The sequence below is a fragment of the Chroicocephalus ridibundus genome, chromosome 18 (genome assembly GCF_963924245.1).
Source record: "Chroicocephalus ridibundus chromosome 18, bChrRid1.1, whole genome shotgun sequence".
In the NCBI taxonomy this organism is placed as follows: domain Eukaryota; kingdom Metazoa; phylum Chordata; class Aves; order Charadriiformes; family Laridae; genus Chroicocephalus; species Chroicocephalus ridibundus.
Genome location: NC_086301.1, coordinates 4,437,001 through 4,464,648, shown reverse-complemented (window position 1 = coordinate 4,464,648; position 27,648 = coordinate 4,437,001). Strand labels below are relative to the sequence as shown.

Sequence of the window (27,648 nt, the reverse complement as noted above, 5' to 3'; positions counted from 1 at the left end):
CCAGAGGTCTGCTTCCCATATTTTCCCTCCAAATTACCATTATTGTACTCTTGTGAGACTTGTGGGGAAAGCAAGGTCAAACTCTGCAGAGGCATTCAATCAAGGTCAGAGTCAAGTGCTTTGGGGGAAGCTTACACTTATGCTTACACAATGCCCAGACTGTGCTCTATCTATTTCATCTAGGCCCAGAGCTACAAACACCAGTAATGACCATAAACTAAAAGAAATTATCTTCTTTTTTTGTCTTTTAATATAGAGGCTATAGTTCCTACAAGATGCAAGCTACTTATTACAGGGGCTCCTTCATCCAACTGAAATAGGGCTTTTTTTTATCATCTAACTAAATTTTTAGATATCACATCTTAAGTTCTCTTCACAAGACTGTTTGCCTCACCATCTGAACTGTGATTTAAGTGGAACATCCATGATGGATCACTTGTTCAGCCTGAGGTTTCTTGAATGTGTCATGAATCCCTACAACGAGATGCATTTTACACTTGGTCCGGGTTCCTATTCCTGCTTTCCAAAGTCCAGAGCCCCACAGAGTCTCTGCAGACCAACTACGGCAGAAACAGAACAGCTAATAAGGCACCCTTGATCAAAATGAGACCCTGCTGCTCTCTAGCGGCTGAGAAGCTGCAACCAGTGTAACAGCCTAGCTTGTGCTATACAGTCAGCATGAGTTTGCTTTTAAAACGGTTCCTTGCCTCTAAGATACTGTTAAATACAGGTACACAGGAAATACTTTTAACACAACATTGCAAGTGTTTGAAGTCATCAGCTGACACTAAATGTTACCAGACACTTTCACACCTAACAGTGCTATTCTCCCATGAATTCGCAAGCCAGCTACAGAATCATCTTTCACCCCAAGGAATCTGTCAACCAGTTCACTGGACAACAGCAGAAATAGGGTACAGCGCAGCCTTAAGGTTAGCCTGACTCATCACCCATAAGCCACAGAATATCCTTCTCCAAGAGCCGGGAACTCTGATTACCTATTGATCCTATTCACACACTTTGGGAACTGCATTTAACCTCCTTGGCACCAGAGTTTCTTCATAAGCTAAAATGTTTTTCTTCCAACATTCCAGTTGCTCCTCTTACGTTCTTCCATATCAGCAGTCTCAATACTCATACAGAAAATAAGGATTTTCACACAGTTCTCCCCTCAGAGTACAAGATGTTCTGAAGTTACATCAGATGCACTTAAGGAGAAAGCATTACGAGCAGGCACTAGCAGACCAAGGATCAAATTGGCATCGGAGAAGATACAATCAGTCAAGTATCCCAGCTCAGGCTGGAACCTTTGTCTTCCTTTCTGGTTCAGAGACTCATTCCGAGAAAAATCTTTAGGAAAAAACCCTCTTATTGGGCACACATTCTAAAGAAAAGCTAAGCTGAAGGGCCTAGCTGGGTGCAGACACATTTTGCTAGCCAGGTGTGCAAGACATGATACATAGCATTTACTAAGAACAAACTAATCCCTAGGATAAATCAATGAAATTGAAGAACTTACACCAGGAAAGATTTGGGTCCAGATTTTACCCTTTTCCCACCATGACATTTTACAAAGTTAAAACTATTTCTTCTTTTTTCCAAAAATTGAATTCTACAGAGATCACACAGTAGGCTTAATTATGCTTCCCCCCCCCCCAGTAACATTTTTCTGTTTCAAAAAAAGAAAAAAAAACAAAAGGATACCAGTTTTAACCCAAAAATTGGGAGGGCGGTCAAATACCTTTTGGAGTTGCTCCTTCTTTCATAACTCTGCTAACCAAGTAAGAAAATATAAGTTTGTTGTAAAATGTGAGAACAATTACTAAAACAAAGGAAAGCAGATCAGGACTTCAGCCTTTAACTTCAGTATCTGCTACAGATTAAATAACCTTTGGCTAATCACTTTTAATGAATCAGATCTTTCAAGAGTGTCTGCATCTCCAATTTTGTCCTGCCTATTGAATTTAGAAATCAAAGGCTCCTTTCTCAGAGCAGACTGTTCCTGGATGTTAAAATATTAACTGCTGCTAATTTTAAAAGCGCGTATCAAGTACAAGGGGTAGAGGACACAGGGAAGGTGTGTGGATGCCTGTATGGAAACGGTGTCATTCCAAGACATTTCTAATTTGAACTATTTATCTTTCAAGTTTTTTGTTGGTTTTTTTTTTTTTAATTTCTACATAAGATTATGCAGTACATTTTACAGACTGAACTAATAACTTACAAGCAGAACATAGTCTTATTCTCAGGGTCGAATTCCAGCTGTAGTGAGGGGTGGGGAGAAAAAGCCAGTTCCAGCAAACCCTGTCACTACATTTGAAACTGAACTGGAGAGCAGGCAGAGATGAAACCTTTGAACCATGAATTCAGTTTCCAAAGTTCTGACTCTTAGTTAGAAAATTATTCAGCCCAGACTCAGCATCTGAGTCAATAACCTTTGCAGGAATGAATACTTAGTTCCTTACAGAATCTTTTCATTAGTTATAAATACATCTGCCATTCATTCTTTATTGCATGCAATTTTACTCCCACTTCTTCCCAGCCAACCAGTATTAGAGACTAGCAATGACACTTATTAGGTTGTTTTTTAAAGTTATATTTCTGGGCCTCTCACCAGCTTGACATGGGCTAAACTGCACAATAGCACCTTTATAAAGTTGTAATAAAGAAAAGACTAGATTAAATGGAAAAGAATAAGTAAGCGGAAGCTCAGTGAGACATGAGATAGATGTCTTCCTCTAATGCACTGGAATCTGGCAATTACCTACTTCGGACGAATCAGTGTCCCTGATGTAAATAACACCTAGTAAGCTCTGTGCCTTAAATTTAATGAAGTGGTTGATTTGGATCTAAAATAACCAATGGGCTTTATAACTAGGCATAGTTAAAAAAGTATTGGTAGCAGTAGGATGACTGCCAATTGCCCAATGCAATTCCTGAGGAGTTCTCAAAGTAAAGCTTTTTATTTAAATACTAAGTGCATACCAACAAAGCAACAAACCTCCTTCTGTCTTTTTGGGACAGAGCCTGGGGCCCTGCTGATCTTCCTTCTCTTCCACTACAACATAGTCTGCCTCCAAAGAGATCATAAATTTCATCCCTGACCTAAGAAACAGGACTTGTTGCATCTTTGATCTTAAAGGTGTGATATTGTCTCTGAAGACTCAGTGTGTTTTGAAGTTACCCCTTGGTTTAAGCATGTTGGAAAGCAGTTTGAGCTTCAAGCATTTGCTTAGACCACTATACAGAATTACCATCAGAATCCTAGTGAAAGCTTGCAGACAGCAAATTAAGCTTTCATCTCCAGTACAACACAGGTAATTAATACTCCTACTAGCTTTTACCTAGTAAAACTAAGGCCTAGAGGGGAAAACAATTTGTCTGTACTTACATACTTTGTTTCCGCAGTCATAGTTCCACAGGATTTTCAGACAATCATTGAGTGTTATAAAACCTCCAGTGAAATTTGTACTCCCATACCGAGCGGGTTTTTGGGATAAGAATAATTGCTAATGCACCTTTTACAAGGTACTTGTGCTTATTGAAAGAACTGTGCAAGAGACATTATTCCATTTTTTCCAAACTTAAGACAGACAAATCAGGTATACAAATACCTACACAAAGAGCTGTGTGTCTGAGACAAAAATACATTTCCTAACAGCTCAGATCAAAATGATCTGCCCACTTAGTCTAAAATATAGAGCAATTAATGAGGCAGAAGCCCAGACAGATGGATAAGCAGGCTGAGTCTCTCCCACTCAAAAAAATGAGAATTCAACAGCATCTGCTCAAGACATCCAGAAGGTTTGTGTCACACAAATAAAAACAATCATCATCTGTCAGTCTCAAATCACTTAAGCAAACTCACATGCATGAAGAATTGAGAAGCTCAGCTCTAGGAAGTTATCCAGCTATCCAGAGCAGTTGCACCAAACTTGTGAACATACAAGTCAGCCCTGCTCTGGGAGTAGGAAATCTACATCATGTCACCACTGGCTGGTGTTTGCCATGTAAAATGCAGAAAACCGCAGGAATTAGATGTTTTCTGAAGTAACCATGGTAGGAACACACTTTCTCAACAGGTGCTTACACAAGCCATTTTCTCAAATGAACCTATGCTAAAAAAATCAAGAATAAAACAAGGGAAAACCACAAATGACTTGTCTCAGAGGATCAAGATCCATTATTTCACTCAAAATGGCCACTGATGAGCTAAAAGATGTGAACATAAGTAACAACCAAGGGCTTGTAACCAAAGACTTGTATGAACTTGCGTTCTTGAGATCGCTTCACACTTTTCTGACCAATTCCATCTGTCTCGAGTACTCACCACTTACCTTATTTTTGAGGATAACAGAGCATCTAACATTCATATAAATACAATTCTACTACAGACTAGTAATTTATTGTATGCACAACAGCATATAAATCATTTCACCTGTATATCACTAGTCAAGAAAAGATGTTTTACAAAATTGACCTGTGTACCATCATAATGCTTTTTCTATATAGCACTTCGACATTCCAATTACACAAGCAAACTTCTTCACATTTATTGCAGTTTCCTTCACAAACACATCAAGGAAGCTGCTATTGTTCTGTACAGCCTCACATAAAAAAAACAAACCACAATCCACAAGCCTTAATACCCACTGTTGCACATCTACTCACGCTTTTCTCCTTTCTGGTAGCCAATACTTTCTTTTGAACCGAAATTGCTTAAGTTTAAATGCCCAGTAGAGTACACATTTCAAATAGCCAGTACAACACACACACAGTAGTGCAGCACTTACGGGGTTAAACAAACTGCAGAGAGCACAGGCAGTCTTCTGTGGCTATCTTGATCAGTGAAACCTCTAAAACAGAGCACTGGATTAATTTCATCACCTTTGGGAGCTGCAGTGGTGTTGGGGGCAAGGCACACTCTGTATGGATTTTATGTGGACAGAAAGGGGGGAGTAGGGAGGATCACCAGATCATAGGAAATCCTGCTGAATAAAATATGAGAATCAGGCAGGATCTTCCGTGGCACTCTTCCCACTGCTATCCTAAAAGCAGCTTCAAAGCCAGAAGCAGCAAACGGCAAGATTATGACTAACAAAGATCGCATTTATAACACTGGCCCTAATCTGTCTGAAACTGCAGTGAATTAGCAGCTTGCTCTGGCATTTCAGCAAGCACAGAAAGCAACTGCAAGCAGCAACTGCTACTACAGCAGCTGCCACAAGGACCAGAAGGAAACTGAGTGGCTGTCAGGTGGGTGTCCAGCCTGCAGGCATACACTGATGAGATTCTGTCCCTCACATGGAGCTTCCTCTAAGCAGCAGCTTTTCTGCATCAGTTTTTAGGACAGAAGGCAGCAAGAAATGTGAAAGGAAGGTGTCTCACAGAGAACATTAAAGATACAACTTTTCAGAAGTGACTAGTAACTCCACACATCCTTTTTCACTCTAGAAGGGATCAGCAGTCTGACTGGATGCATGAAAACTGGGATATGCCTAAAGGGGTTTCTTTTCCCCCTCCTAGAAATTAGCAGGTGGACTACACTAGGAATTAGGTTTATATACAAGTTTCTTCACTCCCAGGTGCTGCTTATGAAAATACACACAGAACAAAGAGTGAACTGAAGCTCACAGTGTCAAACAACAGCTGCCAGTAATCCAAGTAGCAAAGATGCACATGAATGTTAAACTGATTCCTTAACAAGGACACAGTCCATATTAGTAATTTTCAATTCAAGAAAAGGCAAGTGACAAGAATACAAAGAGCTATAGTTTTCTAACAGAAGACTCAAGGCCCACGTTTTCCAAGGTTCACATTTTTCTTCAGGCATTTTTTTAATGCAATAGTTGATAATCCACTTCCAGACACAGCACTTCAGCCAAACTCACAAAACTTGCCACAGGCTACCCTCTATTTATGAGTCATTAGCAGAGCCTTGCCATCTGCCTCTCACTTAATACCACTGGAATACATTTCCAACTCACTGAACTGACAAAAATACCCAGGGCTAGGTTTCTTAGAAGAGTTTTTGGCACCTTTTCCTTCACCAGCATTCTTCAAAGGATCTTTCAAGAATAAAGTCACAGGATGTGATCTAGAAATCACTACAAGCAATAAAACGTCTCATCAACTCATCAGATCAAGTAAAACTTCTCTAGAAGTACAGTGGAACCCAGGCGAGACAAATAGTTCAAAGATAGGCGTGACAAAAATAAGAGATTAATAGTTATTGCTAAACATATTATATTCTTCTCACCTCCTATCAGTTCAAACTGAAGTTCAAATAGCTGGCTGAGGAGCAGAGGTACTGTAGGAGAGAATGTGGCAAACCTGTTTCAGGTAGTTTAAAACCACCCTTCATGTTTTCCCCCGAAGTGTTTAGTGTCTTTTTCTAGCCAGCTCCAGTCTTGATTTTCTTTTATCAGCCCCACCATACACAAAGCCTCAGATCAGACTCTGCTATTTCAACTACAGTCATTTCCTGATCTCTACTGTGCTTCCAACACAAATGAACTCCACTTCCTGATCCTCCTGAAACGACACAATGCTGTTGATGTTGGCCTCTGCATAATTTAGAGTGAATATTTTACTTACTTCCTCCCCCAAATAAATACTGGAAGTTTAAAAGAAAAACTATTTTTCTCTAGATATATTTTTTCCTACATATAATCTGTTTAATTCTTTAATTCATTTTTAATATATTATTTTACTACTTCTTTAAATATTAAAACACAAAAGCTTATGGATTTACAGGACTTATCCTTCTACTAAATCCACTGACATTGAATGAAGTTACATTGCACCATTCATTTTTGATCTCAAATGTCTTTACTGCTATATACAGCATGACACAGTTAATCTTAACAGCTCAAAACTCCTTTTTTCTTTTTGAACTGTAACTTTCAGAATTTGAGCTTTCTTAAGTCAGGCAGTTGCTCAGGCTTTTTTCCAACATATTTGACATATACCAGAATAACTAACAGGGCAGTGAACACTGCCATCACATGTGTTTGAGCATACAATCATACATGGGGCTTACCAAGAATCACTTCTTGCTTAAGATATCATGGGCCTTCCCTCTTCAGATGTTGCCATAGAAACCTCAAATTATGTCTATAGGGAAACAGAAAAAAGGTTTTCTAAGGTATGGATGAAATAGCTCCATGGAAACAAGCTCTGGCTGTCAGAGGAGATGAAGGGAGGGGGTTTGTGTGGGAAGACACTGAATGATCATTACCTAAATATGTAAAACAAGAGTCACGCAAACCAGGAAAGGTGTCATTCAAGTACCTGCCTACTTCATGACTGGCATTGAGACCTACTGGCATAAGAATTCTGGCATATTTGAGATCTGGTGTTGGCCAGGGATTGCAGTGCCTGCAGGCACCGGAGACATACAAATATCTGTCTATATGGTTATAATACACCATACCACTATTAAACCTAGGAGTCAGTCCAGTGCAACTTGGCATAATTAAATATGATCCAAGCTAAAAAAATTAGGAGAGGTCTGTAAATTCACACACAATCCCCAACTATTCTCAGCCTTACAAATCTGCAAGCCTCTGCCTGCTCCGAATGAAAAACACGGAGAGATTTCGGTAAATTTTCATCCTGCTTGTCTACAAGTACCACCAGATTAGCATCTTTTGAAGAAGATGGTATTTATTCTGAGGTGATGTTAGGAATGGAGACTCTGGAACAGGCACCATCTAATACAAGAAGACTTCTGGAAAATCCCATTTTCTTCACTAGACAGAAGACTAAACCATAGCAACGCATATTACTGTTGGATGGTGGTCTAGTCACTGAGGCCAAGAGTTAACTGACCTAAACTAAGTCTGATGCAGTTACACTGAGCTCCCCCTACAGTAGTCCCAGGTAAACATACGCTGTTATCTCATGGTGAAATAAGCATTTAAACAGATCAGAAGCCTAGAGCAAATGAGTCAAATCTGATCCTTAATCAGCACATGCTAGTCCATGATAACGTCAGCCAAAATATTTAATACTATTTATTTGAAACCATCTAAGCAGCTGCTTATCTGCATCTCCATTTCCTAGCTGCAAACCAGGAACATTATCTCAGCCACTACCCGATTTATTCATTAAGCACTGAGGAGGGTAAAGCATAGGAGGAAACATTCAAACAAATATGGTAGTGTCTCAAGTTCTTACAGAAAAAAACACAAACAGCTTTTCCAGGATCTGGCTGCTTTGTCACTGATTTGAGAAGATATATTGTGCAGTTATAGAAGGTACAGTTAGATATACAGAGTCATAGTCTCCTTTTACTCAAGTTTTTTCCATTGTATATTTCTCTTCCCCATTCTCTCTGACTATATTTACCTGAAGAGAACTTTGTATTCAAACACTGTTTTGGAAATTCACATTAATCCATTCAGCTGCAGTTTACAACCCTGAACTTGTGAAATATTGTGAAAGCACACACAATCACAGTTCATCACCAGACAGGCTACACACAGCCCTGACAGAAGCTACTCCTAGTTTTCATTAAGCTAATGTGAGGCAAGACTTTTCTCTAATAAGACGGGAATTCCAAGGCAAACACAACATCCTGCCCTGCCCCCAGCTTTCCAAACCCTACTATTTCATGCATTTGCAACCCTACACCACAACTCTCTTGCTTCTTCCTGCCCTGCTTGATTTCACGTTCCCCCCCATTGCTTGCCAAAACCTTACTCACAGAACTTTTTCCTTATAAAATTCCCCTCTCTTGAAGGCTCAGGAATAGTCTTACTTGTCTACTTTTTAGCAATTCCAGTTTTCTAAACCATCTCTCTGGCCCTTATAACAGGTCTGCTATTTATAGCTGGAAAATTCCGCTTTCTCCACTGCAGAACATTAACTCAAACCTGTGGGAGAAAAGGCATCACGAACTCAAAAGGCAAATTCACTGCAGAGCCATCAAATCTTCAAGCATTATATGAATTGGGTCTCTTTGGAGTTAGCAGGACTTATTGAAAGGGTTTAAAACCTAGGTTTGAAGGGGGATGGGGATGTAACCAGAGTGACTAAAGAGGTGCGTGGGAGCAGCATGCCAGTGCTGGTGGATAAAAGCACTAGCAAGGTCTTGCAGCCAGTTGTTGCAGTGGAGGTGGGAGATGATGACCCATGTGCTAGCAAAGTCATGAGGAGCAACTACAGAAATGTCTGAGAGCAGACAGGTGGGAATAAGGGCTTGTCCCCCCAATGAAGTGACATGGCAATTAGCCCAGCTGAAGTGCATCTGCACAAATGCACACAGCATGGGCAACAAACAGGAAGAGTCAGAGGCCATTGTACAGCAGGGAAATTACGATATAGTTGCCATCACAGAAACACGGTGAGAAGACACACACAACTGGAGTGCAGTGATCAACGGCTACCAATTCTTCAGAAGGGATAGGCAAGGAAGGAGAGGTGGTGGGGTGGCCCTTTATGTCAGGGGCAGTTTTGAATGCCAAGAACTTAACAATGTATATGACAACACTGTTGAGCGTTTACAGATAAGAATCAAGGGCAAGGCCAATAAGCTGGACATCGTGGTGGGAGTTTGTTATAGACACCCCCCCCCCAACCAGGATGTAGAGGCCGATGAAATATTCTATAAGCAGCTGGCAGAGGTCTCACAATCGCTTGCCCATGTTCTTTTGAGGGACTTCAACTTCCCAGATGTCTGCTGGAAATATAACACAGCAGAGAGGGAACAGTCCCTGAGGTTCCTGGAGCATGTGGAAGACAACTTCCCAACACAGCCTGTGAGGGAGCCAACTAGATAAAGTGCCCTGTTGCACCTGCTGCTTGTTAACAGAGAAGGTCTTGTAGGGGATGTAAAGATTGGAGGCCATCTTGGGCTGAGGGATCATGAAAGGAGAGAATTTTTGATTCTTGATGAAGCAAGGCGGGGAGCCGGCAGAACTCCCACCTTAGATTTCCAAAGGGCAAACTCTGGCCTGCTTAGGAGCACGGTTGAGAGTATCCCTCGGGGGACAGTCCTGAAGGGCAAAGGTGCCCAGGAAGGCTGGTCTTACTTCAAGGAGGAACTCTTAAAAGCTCAGGAGAAGGGCATCCCCAAGTCCCAAAAAACAAGCAGACAGGGAAGATGACCAGCCTAGCTAAACAGAGAGCTTTGGCTGGACCTCGGGAAAAAAGAAAAAGAAAGTTTATGATCTTTGGAAAAGGGGATTGGCTACTTATGAAAAATACCAAGATGTAGCAAAGCTCTGCTACTGCTTCTGCAAAAATTAGAAGGGCCAAAGTTCAAGCAGAACTCATCTCAGCCACCGCGGTTAAAGATAACAAAAAGAGGTTCTTTCTGTATATCAATAGAAAAAGGAAGACTAGGGAAAAATGTAGGCCCACTAACAAAGGAGATGGGTGCCCTAGCAGTGGAAGACACTGAGAAGGCAGAGCTACTGAATGCCTTCTTTGCTTCAGTCTTCACTGTTAAAGCTGTCCCTCATGAATCCCACGCCCTGGAGCCAAGAGGGAAGGTCTGGAGAGAGGAAGAGTTTTCCCCAGTAGAGGAAGATCAGGTTAGAGACCACTCAGCCAAACTGGATATCCATAAGTCCACAGGCCCTGACAAGATGCACCTGTGAGTGCTGAGAGAGCTGGCAGATGTTATTGCTTGGCCACTCTCCATCATCTTTGAAAGGTCACAGAGAACAGGAGAGGTGCCTGAGGACTGCACGAAGGCCAATATCACTCCAGCCTTCAAAAAAGGCAGGAAGCAGGACCCAGCGAACTACAGACTGGTTAGTCTCACCTCCATCCCTGGGAAGGTAATGGAGCAACTTGCTCTGGATGTCATATCCAAGCATATTCAAGAGCAGGAAGTTGTTGGAAGCAGTCAACAAGGATTTACCAAGGGTAAATCATGCTTGACCAACCTCATAGCCTTCTATGATGTTATAACTGGTTGGCTAGATGAGGGCAGAGCAGCAGATGTCATCTACCTTGACTTCAGCAAGGCTTTTGACACTGTCTCTCATAACATCCTCCTTCGGAAACTGAGGAAGCGTGGACTAGACAAGGGGATCAGCGAGGTGGATCGAGAACTGGCTGTGTGGCAGGACTCAGAGGGTTGTGATTAACAGAGCAGGGTCGAGTTGGAGGCCTGTAACCAGTGGTGTCCCCCAGGGGTCGATACTTGGACCAGTATTGTTTAACGTATTCATCAATGACCTGGACGAGGGGATAGAGGGTATGCTCAGCAAGTTCACTGATGATACCAAACTGGGTGAGTGGCTGACACCCCAGAGGGCCGTGCTGCCATCCAGCATGACCTAGACAGGCTGGAGAGCCAGGCAGAGAAGAACCTCGTAAGGTTCAACAAGGACAAGCGGAGGGTCCTGCACCTGGGAAGGAAGTATGTCAGGCACCAGGACAGGTTAGGGGCAGACCTGCTGGAAAGCAGCTCTGAAGAAAAGGATCTGGGGGTCTTGGTAGACAGTAAATTATCCATGAGCCAGCAATGCGCCCTTGTTGCCAAGAAGGCCAACGGAATTTCAGGCCACACAGGGAATAGCGCAGCCAGGAGGTCGAGGGAAGTTGTTCTCCCCCTCTACTCTGCACTGGTGAGGCCACAACCGGAATACCGTGTCCAGTTCTGGGCTCCCCAGTTCAAGAGAGACAGGGAACTACTGGATAGAGTCCAGCATATAGCAACAATGATAACTGAGGGATTGGAGCATCTCCCTTATGAAGAAAGGCTGAGAGCTGGGACTCTTTAGCCTGCAGAAGAGAAGGCTGAGGGGAGACCTTATTAATGTTTACAAGTATCTAAAGGGTGGGTTTAAGGAGGATGGAGCCAGACTCTTTTCAGTGGTTCCCAGTAACAGGACAAGGGGCAACAGACATAAGCTGGAACATAGGAAGTTCCAATCAAATATGAGGGAAAAAAAAACTTTACAGTGAGGGTGACAGAGCACAGGAAGAGGCTGCCCAGGGAGGTTGTGGAGTCCCCTCCTCTGGAGACTCAAGACTCACCTGGATGCAGTCCTGAGTAATGTGCTGTAGGCAATCCTGCTTTAGCAAGGGAGCTGGACTAGATGATCTCTAGAGGTCCCTTCCAATTCTGAAAAATTCTGTGAAATTGGTTTTCACCATATGTTTATTAAGAGAATAAAGCTGAGCTTTGGGCAAAAGGCTATCATTATTACAGCAAGAACTAGACTTAGTTTACAGTTTGAAGTCATGAATTGAATGAAACCAAAGGCTCCAGAAAAGAATTTTAATAAGTTTGTGAAATGAACAGGAACAAGTACCTAAGTCAAGAGAATCAATTTTAAGTAAACACCTTCCAAATAAAACTATGTTGTGTACAGCTTCAATAGAAACCTGTATTCCTCTAATAACCACTCTTTCACATCTCAAAGCACAAACAAGTCTTGCTTATCTTGGACTGACAATCATATGGATACACGCATTGTATAAATAGGCATAAGAGATATCAGTCTTGTACAGCCTGAAGCTGAAAAACATTCTCAGTTTCTGGGCTATTGTGCATCTCTCCTTGCCACAACTAACAGTTGTGAGCTCCTTCCAAATTCATCTCAGAGTTGTTTTTTTCCAGCACAAGCAGTTCTTCTCTAAAGTCTAAGTCAGAAACACCATGCAATTTACTAATTCATTTACCTAACAGTTTTCTTTCCAGCAAGACACTAAGGGCCATCAAAATATTAGAACTGACATTTTACACCTAGACCAACTGCATACACATAGTCATTAAAATTAATAACAGGTTGACTAATATTTGAAGTAACCAATTCCACCCAACATCATTACTAAGGTATGTGCCATACAAAGATTTCTGGGGGGAAGGACTCTTACTTTGAACCAATTCATTCTATTGAATAGATGCTTATCTGCAACCTGCTGATAGTTGCACTAGGGAATGACAAAAGGAAGGAGGACTAATAGGAACCATACTGTCTAGCATACTAGTTTGAAAGCATTTCAAAAGATAGTTTGGTTATATAAAGGTATGCACTTTAGTTGTGCTGTGTGGAACACAGAGGAGTCATGTATCCAGAAACAAGCTGACAAGCATGGAAGATAAGAGCTTCTGCCTCACACAAACACATCTGTGGTGGGGAAGAGTAGGACAGCAGAAAAGCCAGGAAGAAAGTGAGGGTATGGCATAAAAAGCCTGCCTGAAAATTGAACTTCATAGTCTGTAGCATCTTGACAGCAGAATTATATGCCATTATCGCCATAAAGACAACAGTTTGGAACTACAAGTAGTGGGACACTGTCCACAGGTTTGCAGTAACTTAATCAAAATTCAAACCAAAAAAGCAGCCATCCTTCAGGGGTGCACTTCTAACAGATTTTCTACTACCACTGAACAGAATTCCCTTGACAGACTACTCGAGTGTTTATTTGTTCTATTCTTACACAATCTTCTGCAAATTGCCTACATTATGTTCTCTCCCCAAATCACTTTGTTACTTCCATTTCTGATACGATGCATTAACTTGCATCTTTTGTAGCTCAGCATATAGAAGCTAAGCTCTCCCCCTTTTAGTGGGAGCCTTTTGCTTTTTTTAATGGGATCACTCCTTACTCCAAAACACTCAAGTAGGTCTAAGAGTTCCTGACTTCATTTCCTCTTCAGATAAGAGTTCCAGTAAAGCGGAATGATCAGCTGAATTAAACCCCTAAAAAAAAATACTATCTCAGGAATTCTGCTTACGATCCAAGGGTGCTAAAGAAAGGAATCACATACAGTAACAATTAGCAAGTTATTCAGAGCTTTGCTAGAAAACACGCAGATGGCACACAGACAGTCAAATGCTACACATAACATCTTATGACATTTTGGAAGCAGCACATTTGGATTTGAATACACCAAGTTGTTACTCAGAGCAGCTTATTTGCCACCACCAAAACTCTACCCCATTTATTTTCATATTTAAACACATATGCAGCACATATCTTTGAGCATACTCATAGTAAAACTATTAACATGGATTTGCTATGTTGCTGTGATTAGTTTTCTTCTCCCTCTTGAGTCTGGAGGGAGCCAGAAGCCAATGGAAAAAGAAAAGCAATATGTAAACCCATGAAAAGGATACCTAAAGGAACAGACTCCCCCCGCCCCCCTTCAGAAACTTTTCTTACTCTCAGCTTATGGAAGTCGTTGTTGAAGCGACCTTTAGATGCCTCTGCCAACTTGCCAAAGTTCTTACTAAAACAAGTCCAAGAATCTTGTACTTTATCCACCATAGAGGTTAAAGATGAGATGCTCTTTGCCATTCTCATGCTTCCCAACCCACGTAGCAGATGAAGCAGCCCAATTCCCAATTTTAAGACATATTCCAATTCTCTCAGGCAGTTTTGCAGTCAGCTAAACTAATTCATCAGAATCCTGCTCCATCGCGCTGATACACCATAATGTAACATTCACGAGTACTGTTACACAAGATGCTAAAATATGCTTATTAAGTGAAAGCCATTTCACAGGTTTTATAAATAGCAGAGGTTTTTTAAAAGTGAGGAAGCAGAGCTGGTAGTCTTATGGCTGCCACAGCAGCAAGGAATAGGACACAGAAATATGAATTTGTGAATTTTCTCAAGCAATCCTGTTGCAAAAAAGAAAATCCAGAAGAACCTGCTCTAAACCCATGGTGCAGAATCATCCAGCCAGTCATCAGTGTCCATCTTCAGAAAGGCATAACCCAGGAGATGTTGGCTCCCAGATTTCTGCTATAAATCCGAGACTACACTGAGCTTACCTCAGCCCTCTTTCAGGGTTATGCCAGAGATCAGAGAGACTCAGTTACTCCTATACTCCCAATGGTCTCTTTAATCTTAAATTACATACTCTTATATAAAATTTAATCACATTGCAAAGAGGGCAAGAGAAAATGCTCTCTTGCAGACAGGGCTTACAGGTTTTGGCCTCAAGCAATCTTATCTCAATTTCTGTTCACCCTTCAGGATGAAAGGATGTCTCCAGAGGGTGAAGAACACTAGTAAGCAGATCATTTCAGCCATAATTACACTTGACATTTAAATTGTAGCCCAGAATAGTTTCATTTAGGCCTTCACTGAGTTAAAGGAGAAAAAAAATCAACAAATATTACAGAAGAACAACAGGCTGACATCAGAGCAGCAATGAACTCAGATTCCTACACTTTGTGACAGTTTCATGAATGAGGGGGGAAGAGAGCTACCAAAAAAAAAAGCCTAAAACCCCTGCTTGCAAAACTCAATGGGCTCCTAAAAACAAGCACATTCAAGCAGCCGCTGCAGGATCTCATAGTAGCAAGTGAATAAAAACTAAGCTGCATTTAGAAATAAACAGAGCAACAGTCACTGTGCCCCATTTGGGTTACAAGCTGTTTTCAAGGGCCTGGATTTTGAGCCACAGTACTTAATAACATCAACTTTAGCAAAAAGGTCTTTACAACACGTTTGAAACATCCGAAAGATTTCTTTTGTTGCTGACGTAGTGCTGAGATTCACAGCCACCCTACGCTCTTCTGTTCCATATTGTTTAAACAGACTACTCAGTGTTTAACTGGAGAAATCTCAAATGTCCCTTTTCACACCCAAATTTAAGAAGCTTTGTTTGGTATTGACATTTCAACAAGTCAATGAAAACAAACATACAGCTGGCCTGATCTGCTTACTCCATCCATAAGATTGCAAGGGCTTGCAAAGGGAGCACAAACATCCCTCATCTCTCTAAGGCCTTATTAGCTCCGGGCAGCACTTGCTGCAGATGGAGGTAAGAGTTATTTCCAGATCTGAGATGCCCATATAGCACTGCACAGACGGCTGAAGAGCAGCCAAAAAACACAAGTACCAAGTGACCTTCTAGCAGGGCAGAGGCTGAAACATTCCTAGTCCAGGGGAGCAGACTGCCTCGCAGAAGTTTAAAGTTAAAACGTTAGGGACACTGTCCCATTTTGCTCTCTTCCAGCTTTGCTGAGTGACAGAGATACAGTTGCCTTTGTACCCCAAGGCCTCATTAAAATAAAATTAGGAGCTTTTTAGACTACAAAGGTAGCCCAGAGCCTCTGTACACACTAATCACATTTTTTTTCCCCTTTCTCTCCTTTGTGACACGAGGGGGAAGTAGTAAGTCTTTTGACAGTCAGACTGCTCCAATACAAAATAATTAGATTTTCCCCATCTCTATCTAGCCTAGATTCCCAAAGCTTACTCTGGCAAGGAAGAGCAGATGTTCAGTTCAGATGAGATTAAAGACTGATGTTAGACACTGGTTTCTCTATCCTGTGAAAGAAAGGATGGAGATTAAAATGAAAGCAAAGGAAAAAGATCTCACAGATTTGGTAACTGAATCTACAGTTTAAAAATAGTAACAGGAAACTGACCAACTTTGCCACCGAGTGGAAAAATGTGGCAGAACCAAGTAATTTGGCCACAAAAATTCCATTAGCCTGAGGAACTGGAGTTTCCAGTCTACTGATTTCATCTTGCCAACCACTTATAAGACTTCAAAACCAAAGTGAGAAATACTGCTTATTACATACCCCAGAACCAGGAAAAGCTAAATATTAGAATGGAGAAGAAAACTGGTAGAAGAAAAAAAAATCAGGAAGAAGAGGAGAAATTGATACATTAGGCTAGAATAAAAAAATTGATATGTGTACATCTTGGCTAGATGACAGCTGCAGTGACTCATATGATAAAACATCACACAGCCAAAAGTTGTTTAAAGAGGTCTCCAGAGCATGAAGCAAGGAATAACTGGATAACACTGAATCAAGACAGTCATGTGGATGTTTCTTTCAATCACAACACAGTTAGTTGACCTTGAGGATGAAAAAGTAGGTGAGGAGTGAGGCACAAATAGAGATGAAGGGCATTTTGCAAAACTTGTATCCAAGATACAGTTTGAGATTTCCAGCCTGGTGATCAGGAAAAGATTATTTTGTAACCATTTCCCAGCACAAAGGGTGGAACCGATTACAGGAAGAAGCCATCTTTCTCATGCCTTTCATTAGGCCTGGACTAGTCACAACCATGGAAAACACAGCAAACAATCACATCAGCATAATGAACAAGCCACTGATTTTTCTCCATCCTGCAGACCATTTTTCCAGGTGTCCTGTTTCAAGAGCATTTTCTAGCACAGTGTCTCTAAATCCTAAGCACGATCACTGACCTGGCATTGTCAGGAAACCAACTCTTAAAACCTTCTCTACAGCAAGACTGCTGGTAAACCTGCCTGGGTTGGCCAGGGATTTTCACCATGCTATTCTCACCAAGCTATTCATTTTTTAGTCTCTACTAATCCAATTAACCTCTTGTTCTTTAGTCAGGAAGTTAGGCCCTTCCAGTATTTATGCTCTGAAGACTCAAGATGGTGTTACAGCAAGTCCAAGTTGTGTTCCCACTTTACTGAAATTTCAGAATTCACAATAAGGCTGACTTTTTTGAGCAAATCACAGCAAGTTCAGGAAAACCACCTATAGGCATTTTTAAGAACCCTACAAGGGACATAGCCCAATTAAGTCCACAAACAGAAGTGCACATACTGCAAAGAAAACATAGCTCTGGACACCTTAATGTGAAGACTAAAAAGAGTTACAAGTCATTTACAAGCAACAGCAACAAAGTCGTATCAACAAAAGGAGAATCCCCAAATTGTTTTCATAACCTGACCTTTAAACATGACTGACATTACACAAACGACTTTCTCTACACCAATTTCCTCATTTGTGAAAGGGGGAAAGCATAAAAAGCATTGAGGCCCTAAGATATAAGAAGTGCCAGGGCAAAGCATCATCACGAAAAGGCAATAGCTAATCCAGGCCAAGACTAACAGAACAGCCCTCTCTCCCTGGAATTTAAGGTTGCAAGACTAAAACCAGTAGCACAAGACAGGTTTGCATTTAGTAGGCAAATACAGACCAAACAGATTCAAAGTGTGAGAATAGGTGTGGTGTGCTTGACTTCACCTGTCCTTTCTTTGAAGGGACAGAAACTAAAATTGAGCAAAAGAAGGGAAGAGGCCACAGAAAGGCATGAGTAAGGTGATAAAAACAGGTTTGGCTAGTTTCTCATTCTGTTTGACATAAATCCATTACTTAAGTCTCTCAGCACAGGAGGAGGAAACCTGTATGACACTTGCCTTCCTTGGATGAACATGTGAGTATTTCTTATTCCTTCTGAGTTGTATTCAAAAGAAAAAATTTCAGAGCAACCTAGGACTCAAGCCTGATGGTTTCTGTGCTTGCAGTAGTTATTTACTGGGCACGGAGTTCCTATTTTTTAGTGTCACAGACACCCTGTGCATCTCATCATACCAAGTCTACAGCGCCAGGTCTTTGCCTGCCTAATCTCCACCAAAAACACACTAGTATCCTTTCCAGTCTCCCAGACACCACTCCAAAGCCAAAATCCCTGAAGCACATCTTCATCACACATAGCCTAGACACTGTGGGTTGTATCACAAAATGCTACCTAGATGCAACTTTACCAGGCTCACACCATACAAAATGTCATGCAAGCTTGGGGTGTAAGGCACTAGTACTCAACACACACATCCACGTATATACTTACTAGTACCACACAAGTAAAAACATAGATTGTGTTCTTTGATACACACACAACAGTAACAGACTTGATCAAGCTGTTTTGATAGCCAGACAACATAAACCCAACAGTGTATCCACGGATACCATTAACAGCAGTCCTCAGTTTGTAAGCCTTGAAACCCAAATCCTCCTTTAGAACTTGAAAACACTTGACCAACCAATCTGCCCCTGTATATTACAACATAGTAATACCTGTATCCTGATCAGCAACTTGAAGACTTAAAAATTAATTCAGATTGGGAAGGTGAATTTAAAACAGAGGATCACCATGTCTAACTCCACAGAAACTTTTTTTTTACATTCAGGATAAAATCATGTCTTGTTCCATGTGTGACTAGACCCTTTTGCAAAGCCAGTTCTCTATTTTCTTGAAGGCAGTGGGATGTTTTAAGGAAATCTACTATATTACAAACATAACAGTAGTTAGTGGGGTTTCAAACAGGAACTGTTTTCAGGACACAATACATGTCCCTACATTTTAAAAAGCTTATGACAAATACACACATATTTGCACATGATGTTTTGAGACACCTTTGAAGGCTATCTTCACAGCCCTTTGTCATGCTTGATGCTGTTATGTGGGCTGGTTTATATCTAATCCCTTTTTGGATTAAGCCACCTTTTTGCAAGGTCATTTATTTAAACTTGCACTCTCACTGGCAATAGTTAGTTGTACTGTGGCAGTTTCTAGCAACTGCAATCCAAGGTCACAGTTGGGTGCCTTGCATATAAGTAATTGCAGGTATATAAATGACTGTTCCAAGGAACTTAACACAGAATAAGTATACTTAGCCTATCTCCCTTTTTTTCTAGTACTTAGAAATACTCTGCCAGCAAATACTGCAAGCTGAAAGATCATGAATCATTTCAGTAAAAAAAGAACATTAACCCAACAGTGCTCTCTCCTGGGACCCAGGCCTCAGCCAACTAGTAAGTCATTAGCTGAACTCTGCAGTTTCACCTCAATCACAGCAGTGCACCAGAGCTGCTCCTTGATTAATCTTTTATTTCAACACAGATTATCTGTTAATGCTTGAGGTTATTTGTCCTCTTTCCCTGCCACAGAGTTAATTAAGAATCTGAGATCAACAGTTACAGGAGTAAGTTTTTCCTGTGGTATCATCAAATAGCTTAGCATATACATTGGGACCTGCAAGCATGCAGATTCTGTTCTTCCTGACCTCGCACTGCAGATTTTCCTAAGAACTACTTCAAATTAAAACCTTTATCCATTAAGAATTGGAATAGAGAGAAGATGTGGCTCTACTGCAGAGTCATCAGGCCTGTCAGCTAGGCTTGGTTACTGTAAACGACCTAGTTAGACATGGAAACATGTGAGAAAGCTGCCGAAATCTTATACTCAAATCAGCACTACAGCTTACACCAGCACACTCAGCCTTTAGTTTCATTTCACTGCCCAGCTGTGCTCTGTTCTACCAAAAGCAAAAATCCATCCAAACAGCACAAACACTTCGGGGTTCTGAGCCACCAAGTTAGTTTGGCATTAGGCAAGCAAGGCACAGGGGAAGATGCATCTTCCTTCCTTGTATATACTCTGTTCCACATTTTACACAATTAACTTGAAAGCCAAGCCTGTCAGATCAGGTAAACTGTTCCTTTTTAGATGGGTTCCCTCCTTGCTTAAGGGGGCAGGAGGGTAGCAAGGTTCTACAGCTTGCGGGTCTCTGCCCTTTCCGCTGCATCATGTGTCACAGTGATGAGCGTCACACCACAGGCAGAGACAACAGCTTGTTCTTTTATATCAGCTTCTCTTAGGAGACATTAGGGCTAAAGACGGTCATCATTATCTCCAAACAGCATTTCCAATCCCTCTTCCTTCCAATGTAGTATGCGTAAGACACAAGTAGCACTATATGTTCCAGTTGTCTCACAAGAAAGATGGTGGAAAAACACAGTGGAACTGTTCAGAATTTGGGTATATGTCATAGAAAAGCCTAACACCACAAAAGGTGGCAGCTATAAGGCTAGAAACAGCACGGTCATTCTCACCGATTATTCCTGCCTCATCTGTAAATGGGGCAAGATGTTCCACAGCTAGATCTGGAACACCACCATTCCCACCCCCAAATTTTTCCTTGTCATCAACAGATACAGACACATGGCTAGAGGCATGACATTTTCTGATCCTTTACAAAAGTCACTCCATTTTACACCATTTTAAAAAGGCAAGTATCATCATGCCTATAAAAGTCCAGTTCCTTGGTGTCCATCTTGTCAAACATCCAGGGGAGGAAGGGAGGGTAGAAAAAGGATGCAGAAAGATGCAGGCATGTGTGAGAAGTGCTGGAAATAGCATAAAGCCGATAACAGAAATAAAACTGCAGATCAACAGGAACTATTGGCTGATAGGCTGCAGAACAGTACAGCTGAAAAGCATGACATCTACTCTTGGTTTACATACAGGAGATACTACACAGGACACCACATTTTGACACTCTTGTAGTGGTAGAATGCCACGTTTTAATTACACAGCATACATCTTCAGTGGCTCAAGAGACCCCACAGCAACATTTGTGTAGCAACCCATAGATGTAGCAAAATACTTACAAGTACACAGCACTGCTGTGCAAGGCCAGCAAGCAACAAACAAACAGAATAATTCTCTGAAATGGAATAACACCAGAAGGCACTGCCACAAACAACAGGGCTACCATTTTGCTTCACATAGAGCTTTCAAGCCAAATCTCAGAACCAGACATGGGAATGGTATAGCAAGCAGTCTCAAAGTATGCAAAACTAAGCAAAGGGGTCCAGGACATGTGAGGTCTTGGAGGCAGTCATTGGTATAGCTACACCACAAGCAAGAAAAGATACTGTCTCTGAAAGAAGCAAATCTAAGCAGTCTGAAGGAGAGCAGAAGAGACAAGAAACTGTAGTGCTAGTCTAGAAGCAACAATAGCTCCAGTCTATGAATTAAGATGTTCATCTTAACAGTCCACTACAACTATAGAGCATTTTTCTGTTTGTTCTGTATTTATCATTACAGCATCCTCTAGGAAGATGCCTGCATCCTCCTTGCCAGATGCTGAGGGCCAGCACAGCTCACACTTATTCAACAGTACTTAGACCCTCACATACCACCAAAATCAAGTCCAGCATACCCATAAAAGGGCTGACCTTAAACGACCTACTTACTGTGACTCTAGAAGTCTACAATGGAGCAGGGACAAAACTCAAGCCTTCACATGTCCCATGTTAGCTCTCTAACCAACCTGTCATTACATCTTTAAATAGAAGTTTAAAATATAGATCTTACTGTTCATATGCCATGCAAGAACAGCAGGCTTGATCCTGCCTTTCATGAAGAGCTACACTGTAGACAAACCTAAGGCCTTCAAGATCTAGAACATAGTTTCACACTTGTTAATTTGTATATATGAAATGCAATGAAATTCACCATATGTAACCAGTAAGTTGCTGACTGCACACCTGATCCAGCTGAGCTTGCATATTGTTTGACTTAATCTCCTGTAAGGAAGTAACTTATTTCAGAAACTACAGGACTGAAAAAATGTCTTTAACTTCACCCTGCACCATCCTCCCCAATAAAGACTTATCAGAGCACAGAAGCACAGAGGAGTTAGTTACTGATTTCATTAACATAGAAAATTATTGCAGTATGAGAGTCTGTTCTGAGACCCTCTGTATTACAGAGTAGATAACTAATCAACTTTTGTACCATAACACTTTGCATTAAGTAGTCTGGGAGAGACATGAAGCACACAGGGCAAGTGAGCATCAATATGTAGCATTAGGAGAATATTACACAGGTCACCAGTTCACATTACTGCAGCATGCACGACAAGTGTGACAGTGGGTGAAACAGGGGTGACATCTTGCTCTGCAACACACAGAAGCAATGCATATTGAAGCATTTAAGCATAATGCACTAAGAATATGCTAAGCACAGGCATGCCAGACAAACACCTCTTGCCAAAGGCAGGGTGTTATCAGCAATTTTTTTTTTTTTTAAATCAAACAACAACACATGCCACAAAAGTTCAAGAAAATACAATTGTATTCCTTAGGCCAAGTAAGTCTATGCTTTGTTCCCCCTCTTCTACAGTGCCTTTTACTATTGCTGTTTCACATTACTGCTCTTTCCCAAATCAATTTAAGGTTCTTCCTTAACCAAGAGCCCAGAACTCCAGCACCTCATCCTTTAGGGTATAAGTCAAATTGGGTTCAAAAGCAAAGCTTGGCTTTAAAAATCTGTTTGCAAAAATACCCCAATGAGTGTGAATAGTCATGGTTACATTAAATATTTATAAGTCATTCATGTAATTAAAGAGCAACAGATGCTTTAGAAATAGTAAACAGTAGTTCTACATAGAATTGAGCAAGTTCTCAAACTCACTGCATAAACTGACTTCCAATATAGGCATACTACAGTCCAATTACAAGCATAGTATTTCCCAGTCAGCTATAAATTCTTTGTCTTTTATAAATAGAACCTTCATAGAAAGTTTAGCCAAACATACAATAATATTATTCTGTCAGGTTTTGCACTCCACTTGCTTCATTTTCTTCCTGGAGATGACAGTCTCCTTCACGATTCAGGATTTTTTTGAGACACAAGGTAATCAGAACCACACATTTTCTGCCCATTGGCAGCATGCACAGCCATTCCATAATTATCTCTTCACTCTAAAAATCACTTACTATTTAAACATGCTACATATTCCAGCTTGTTCTGATCATCAAGGTCAAAATACTCTCCTGCTTAACTGAATAAGCAGAATCCTTTTTCCTTTATGAAATTTAAATGAAATACACTTTAAGCCAACAGTAATGCATGATGTTTCATTTCAAAGAGTGTGCAGGTGTGTGACCAAGCCTGTACATTCCTAAAAAGTTTAACATTTTTAACCTCTCTTCAAGGTGGGTCTCCCCACCACTGCCACATACACATATTTTTATGCCATTGCACAGGCCTCTCATTTCCTCAGCCCAATGATTTACAACACCATCTCTCCCAAGACTTCACTAGCACTCAGTTTCATAGCTGGTACACAGGCTAGGTCCAATGACAGATGCAATTAACTTGCTGCCCCAGGGAAACAGTGCTAATGACTAACAAAGGGATTCTCCCTTTTCCATAGCAAGGGCAATCTCAAAAGTGTAGAAACTCCATCAGACATTTCTTCAGCCTGCGTGGATTATTCAAAGGTAGCAAGGGAAGGTTAAATACAAAATATTGCTGTAGTGAAGTGGTGCACATTCTTAGCTGCTGATGAGTAAATGAAAGCCAGATACTTCTGCTCTGTTACCTATGTGTATCTATATGTATCTAATAGATACTCCAGCTACAGGCATTTGATTTTTGCACACATCCTCCAAGGAACCTCAACAGCATGCCTCCTTGGCACACAGAGGACCCTCAAGAGCATCATTAGGTGGTGCTCTAATTGTGCTCCCTCCTAACATTCTTATGTCTAGGAGTCCTTGATCAGCCAGCAGTGTGCCCAGGTGGCCAAGAGGGCCAATGGCATCCTGGATTGTATCAGGAATAGCATGGCCAGCAGGAGTAGGGAAGTCATTGTGCCTCTGTACTCAGCACTGGTGAGGCCTCACCTCGAGTGCTGTGTTCAGTTTTGGGCCCCTCACTACAGGAAAGACATTGAAGTGCTGGAGTGTGTCCAGAGGAGAGCCACCAAGCTGGTGAGGGGTCTGGAGAACAAGTCCTATGAGGAGAGGCTGAGGGAGCTGGGCATGTTTAGTTTGGAGAAGAGGGGGCTGAGGGGAGACCTCATTGCCCTCTACAACTACCTGAAAGGAAACTGTAGAGAGGCAGGGGTTGGCCTCTTCTCCCAAGGTAATAACAACAGGACCACAGGAAATGGTATGAAGCTGCGGCAAGGCAGATTTAGATTAGATATTAGGAAGAATTACTTTACTGAAAGAGTGGTCAGGCACTGGAACAGCCTGCCCAGGGAGGTGGTGGAGTCACCATCCCTGGAGGTGTTTAAGAAACATGTAGACATGGCTCTTCAGGGCATGCTCTAGTGCCCAAGATCATTGTTTGTGGTGGGGTGTTATGTGTGGGGTTGTGGAGTTTAGTAGGTGGGTGGTTTTTTTTTTTGTGGTTGGACTCGATCTCAGAGGTCCCTTCCAACCACTAAGATTCTGTGATTCTGTGATCTCTGAGTTCCTAGCAAGGAATTGACAAATTGCCAGATAAAATTACTAACATCTACATTCACAAAAGAAAACTGATGCTATAAAGTATTGAAACACCATGTTCTTTCCAGGACAGGCCAAAGACTGAAGTATTCACTTTCCCACTTCCATGCTTAAGGAGGAGAAAGGCAACAGGAGCTTCAAACCTTAAACTTTTGGTTTTCCAAGACCTGAGCTCCAGTCTTGTCATCAGTATTCACTGAACACAGTTTGCAAATGGGAAGAAACAGGAAGCATTCAGAGGTGATTTAATCCAGATAGAGCAAGATCCAAATTACAGTCATTCTTTAATGCATGAAAATCCATATAATCCTGTAATAAATCTTTTACTTAAGATTTACCCAATTGTTTCAGGCTTCTTATATGGGAAAGGTCACAAGAAGCCAGTGGTAACAGCACCTGATCTCTCCCTATTGACCTTAAATTTCTTTTTCCTCCTATTTGCTTAAGCATGTTTTCATGAAATAAGCACACAGGCACAATGGGTTGTATATCACACAGTGCAACATTTGGTTATTAGATAAATGAAAGACAAGCAGAATAGCTCTGGTCACGAATCACAGTACTCCCTCATTCCCATTTACATGCTTGCAATTGCTATAAGCAACAGGACACCAAGTAGCTGTGGAAAAGACTAAACAAAAAACAGAGGGAATGCTTCCTAGACCTTAAATCAAGCTTTCACCTGCCTTTTTCTTTCAGAGTTTGACATTTCTATCAGAATTCTAGTGGCTTATGAAGTTTGCCATCTCTGCATTCACTCTATACATGCAAACATGCAGGGCTAATATTTTATAAGTGTTCTTGGGCAAACATACAGAGAATCACAATCAGCTAACAACCAAGATTAAGAGTGTCATCTTTTATTTAAGGCCTAATGCCTGCTTCTGAGAAGGCTCACTAGTAATAAGATTAGGTGGGTATGTTTTATAAGCCAAGTGTATTCACAGAATAATCAATGTGTGGTCAAAATCCTTGTCCAGCTCAGCCCAGACTCCAGCCAAGGATTTTTTGTCAACTATTTGTTTACTGCACTAAGTAATGCCTCCTGTCACACATATAGGTGTATATGTATGAATTATATAAGATATTCAGGAGCCTTGTTTAAGTTCATTCTAAGAGCACATAGATAACTACCTATGAAAAGTGTGGTCACATTAATATTAATTTGTTGCAATAGCTTTTCTGACAACCCAAATGAGAAGGCTAGACTAACCTGCTGCATTCAGTAGCCTGCTAACTCACATTTAGCACGCTATTTCCAAGGCAATCACTTAAACATGCAAGCTAGGAATACACTCCTTAAAACAAACAACTAAGAGCAAAAACCCACAAAACTAAGATACAAGAACAGAGCCAAAAGCTTGTTTTTGAAATTGACACAATATATGCACATGTATTTTGCAATATCCAGGAGGTCCACAAAGTATTATGTTATTAATTAGACAGTTATTTGAACATACCATCCTTCCTGTATGAAAAGACACATGCTTTCTATTCTTACATGGTGTGTAGTATATTATTACTGTTACTCTCAAAGACATTTCCATTTTGTGAAATGAAACAAATGTGAAGAAACAGAATTTCTTATCCCTCGAAAAATACAAGCCCATCTTTCACATCACAGCCTTTTCAACAGTCCATGTTAATAGCTTTACTATTGACTTGCAGTAACTTCAATGATTCAAATAGGGAACATAGCTGGTAAGACAATGCAAGTCCCCTCAGACACCTCCAGCGGGGACAGTATGACAGTGTCCCCAAAGACCTGTACTTTTTATTCCATGCTAAGAGACCAGCACTGTCATGTATCTGCCTGGCTTCCCACAGACCACGAAAACCCACTGCCTATGGTACTGCCACTGACTCCCGGCTAGAATGGGAACAAGAGTAAGGCTGTCTTACCCTGCTCTGCTCGGAGGGGCACTCATTCATCAGCCAGCGCCTCACAGCAGCATGCCCGCGTCAGACACCACCATACAAAGAGGGGAAGATCCCATTCCGGAGAGGCAGGATGCAGGGTTGGGAGGCGGGGATCCTTCAGTGCAAGCCGGACACCAGCTCAGGAGATGCAGGGTCAATCTGACAGACGGCAAACCGAACAGAGAGCTGCTCCACTCCTCTCCTACCGTAGCACATCTCTCACTGCCTGCACAGGAGCTGTGCGCCTTGTTAACCCTCTTCTGGCTGTAGGGCAGGAAGCAGGAGCTCTTTTCTTAAGAGATCTTCCTTTCCCTGTGCTTTCCAATCCATCCTCAGAAACACATCTGGAGAAACCCCTCTTCCACATCACAAAGGATTTTGCAATGCAATCTAAAAGAGATATTTAAAGCAATGACAAGAGGCTGACAAGCCAACAAAAACCCATAAAAAAAAGGAGCTGCAGATGCAGAAAGTACAAACAAAACCCATTATCAGCAGAACAGGGGTCTGCTACAGAAAGAGGGTGCCTAGACTAAAGTGAATCCCACATTGTTAACAAACACACAGGACTGGAGGTGGAGACAAAGTGGCTTGACTCTTACAGTGGAGTGGTCTGAATATTTATACTTCCTCCATTTACAGAAAGATTTAGAGAGTGTCAGAGGTTTTGCACATCTGTCCCCACCACCCACAGCAAGAACACAGTTCTTGGTGAATAAGTATTTGTTCCCAGAATCAGAAAGGTTAGGGCACTAGGATTATATACACCTGACAAAAATGACATACAGAAGACAGATACTGAGCTAGAGCAGGTTAATGGGTAATGAAGTTTGTTTTAGCATTAAACCACTTCTGAGCACACCACTCCCCTCTACCAAAACAAGCTCACAGCTTTGATGTGATGCTCTTTTCTGATCATGATCACTTTGCTTTTGCACAT

At 41.4% G+C, this 27,648-nt stretch overlaps 1 protein-coding gene across 2 annotated transcripts in view; it reads right to left on the bottom strand.

Moving 5' to 3' along the window:
- GRAMD1B (GRAM domain containing 1B) overlaps positions 1 to 27,023 on the bottom strand; it is a 134,054-nt gene extending 107,031 nt beyond the window's left edge. The window contains exon 1 of one of the 2 annotated variants that reach the window (XM_063355376.1): positions 26,691 to 27,023. In XM_063355376.1, the coding sequence (XP_063211446.1) occupies positions 26,691 to 26,716 (26 nt within the window). In that variant the 5' untranslated portion in view covers positions 26,717 to 27,023. Of the gene's footprint in view, positions 1 to 6,259; positions 6,281 to 26,690 lie in introns of those variants that run through there. The other variant, XM_063355378.1, reaches the window with a different exon arrangement.
- Between the last annotated feature and the right edge of the window lie 625 nt (positions 27,024 to 27,648).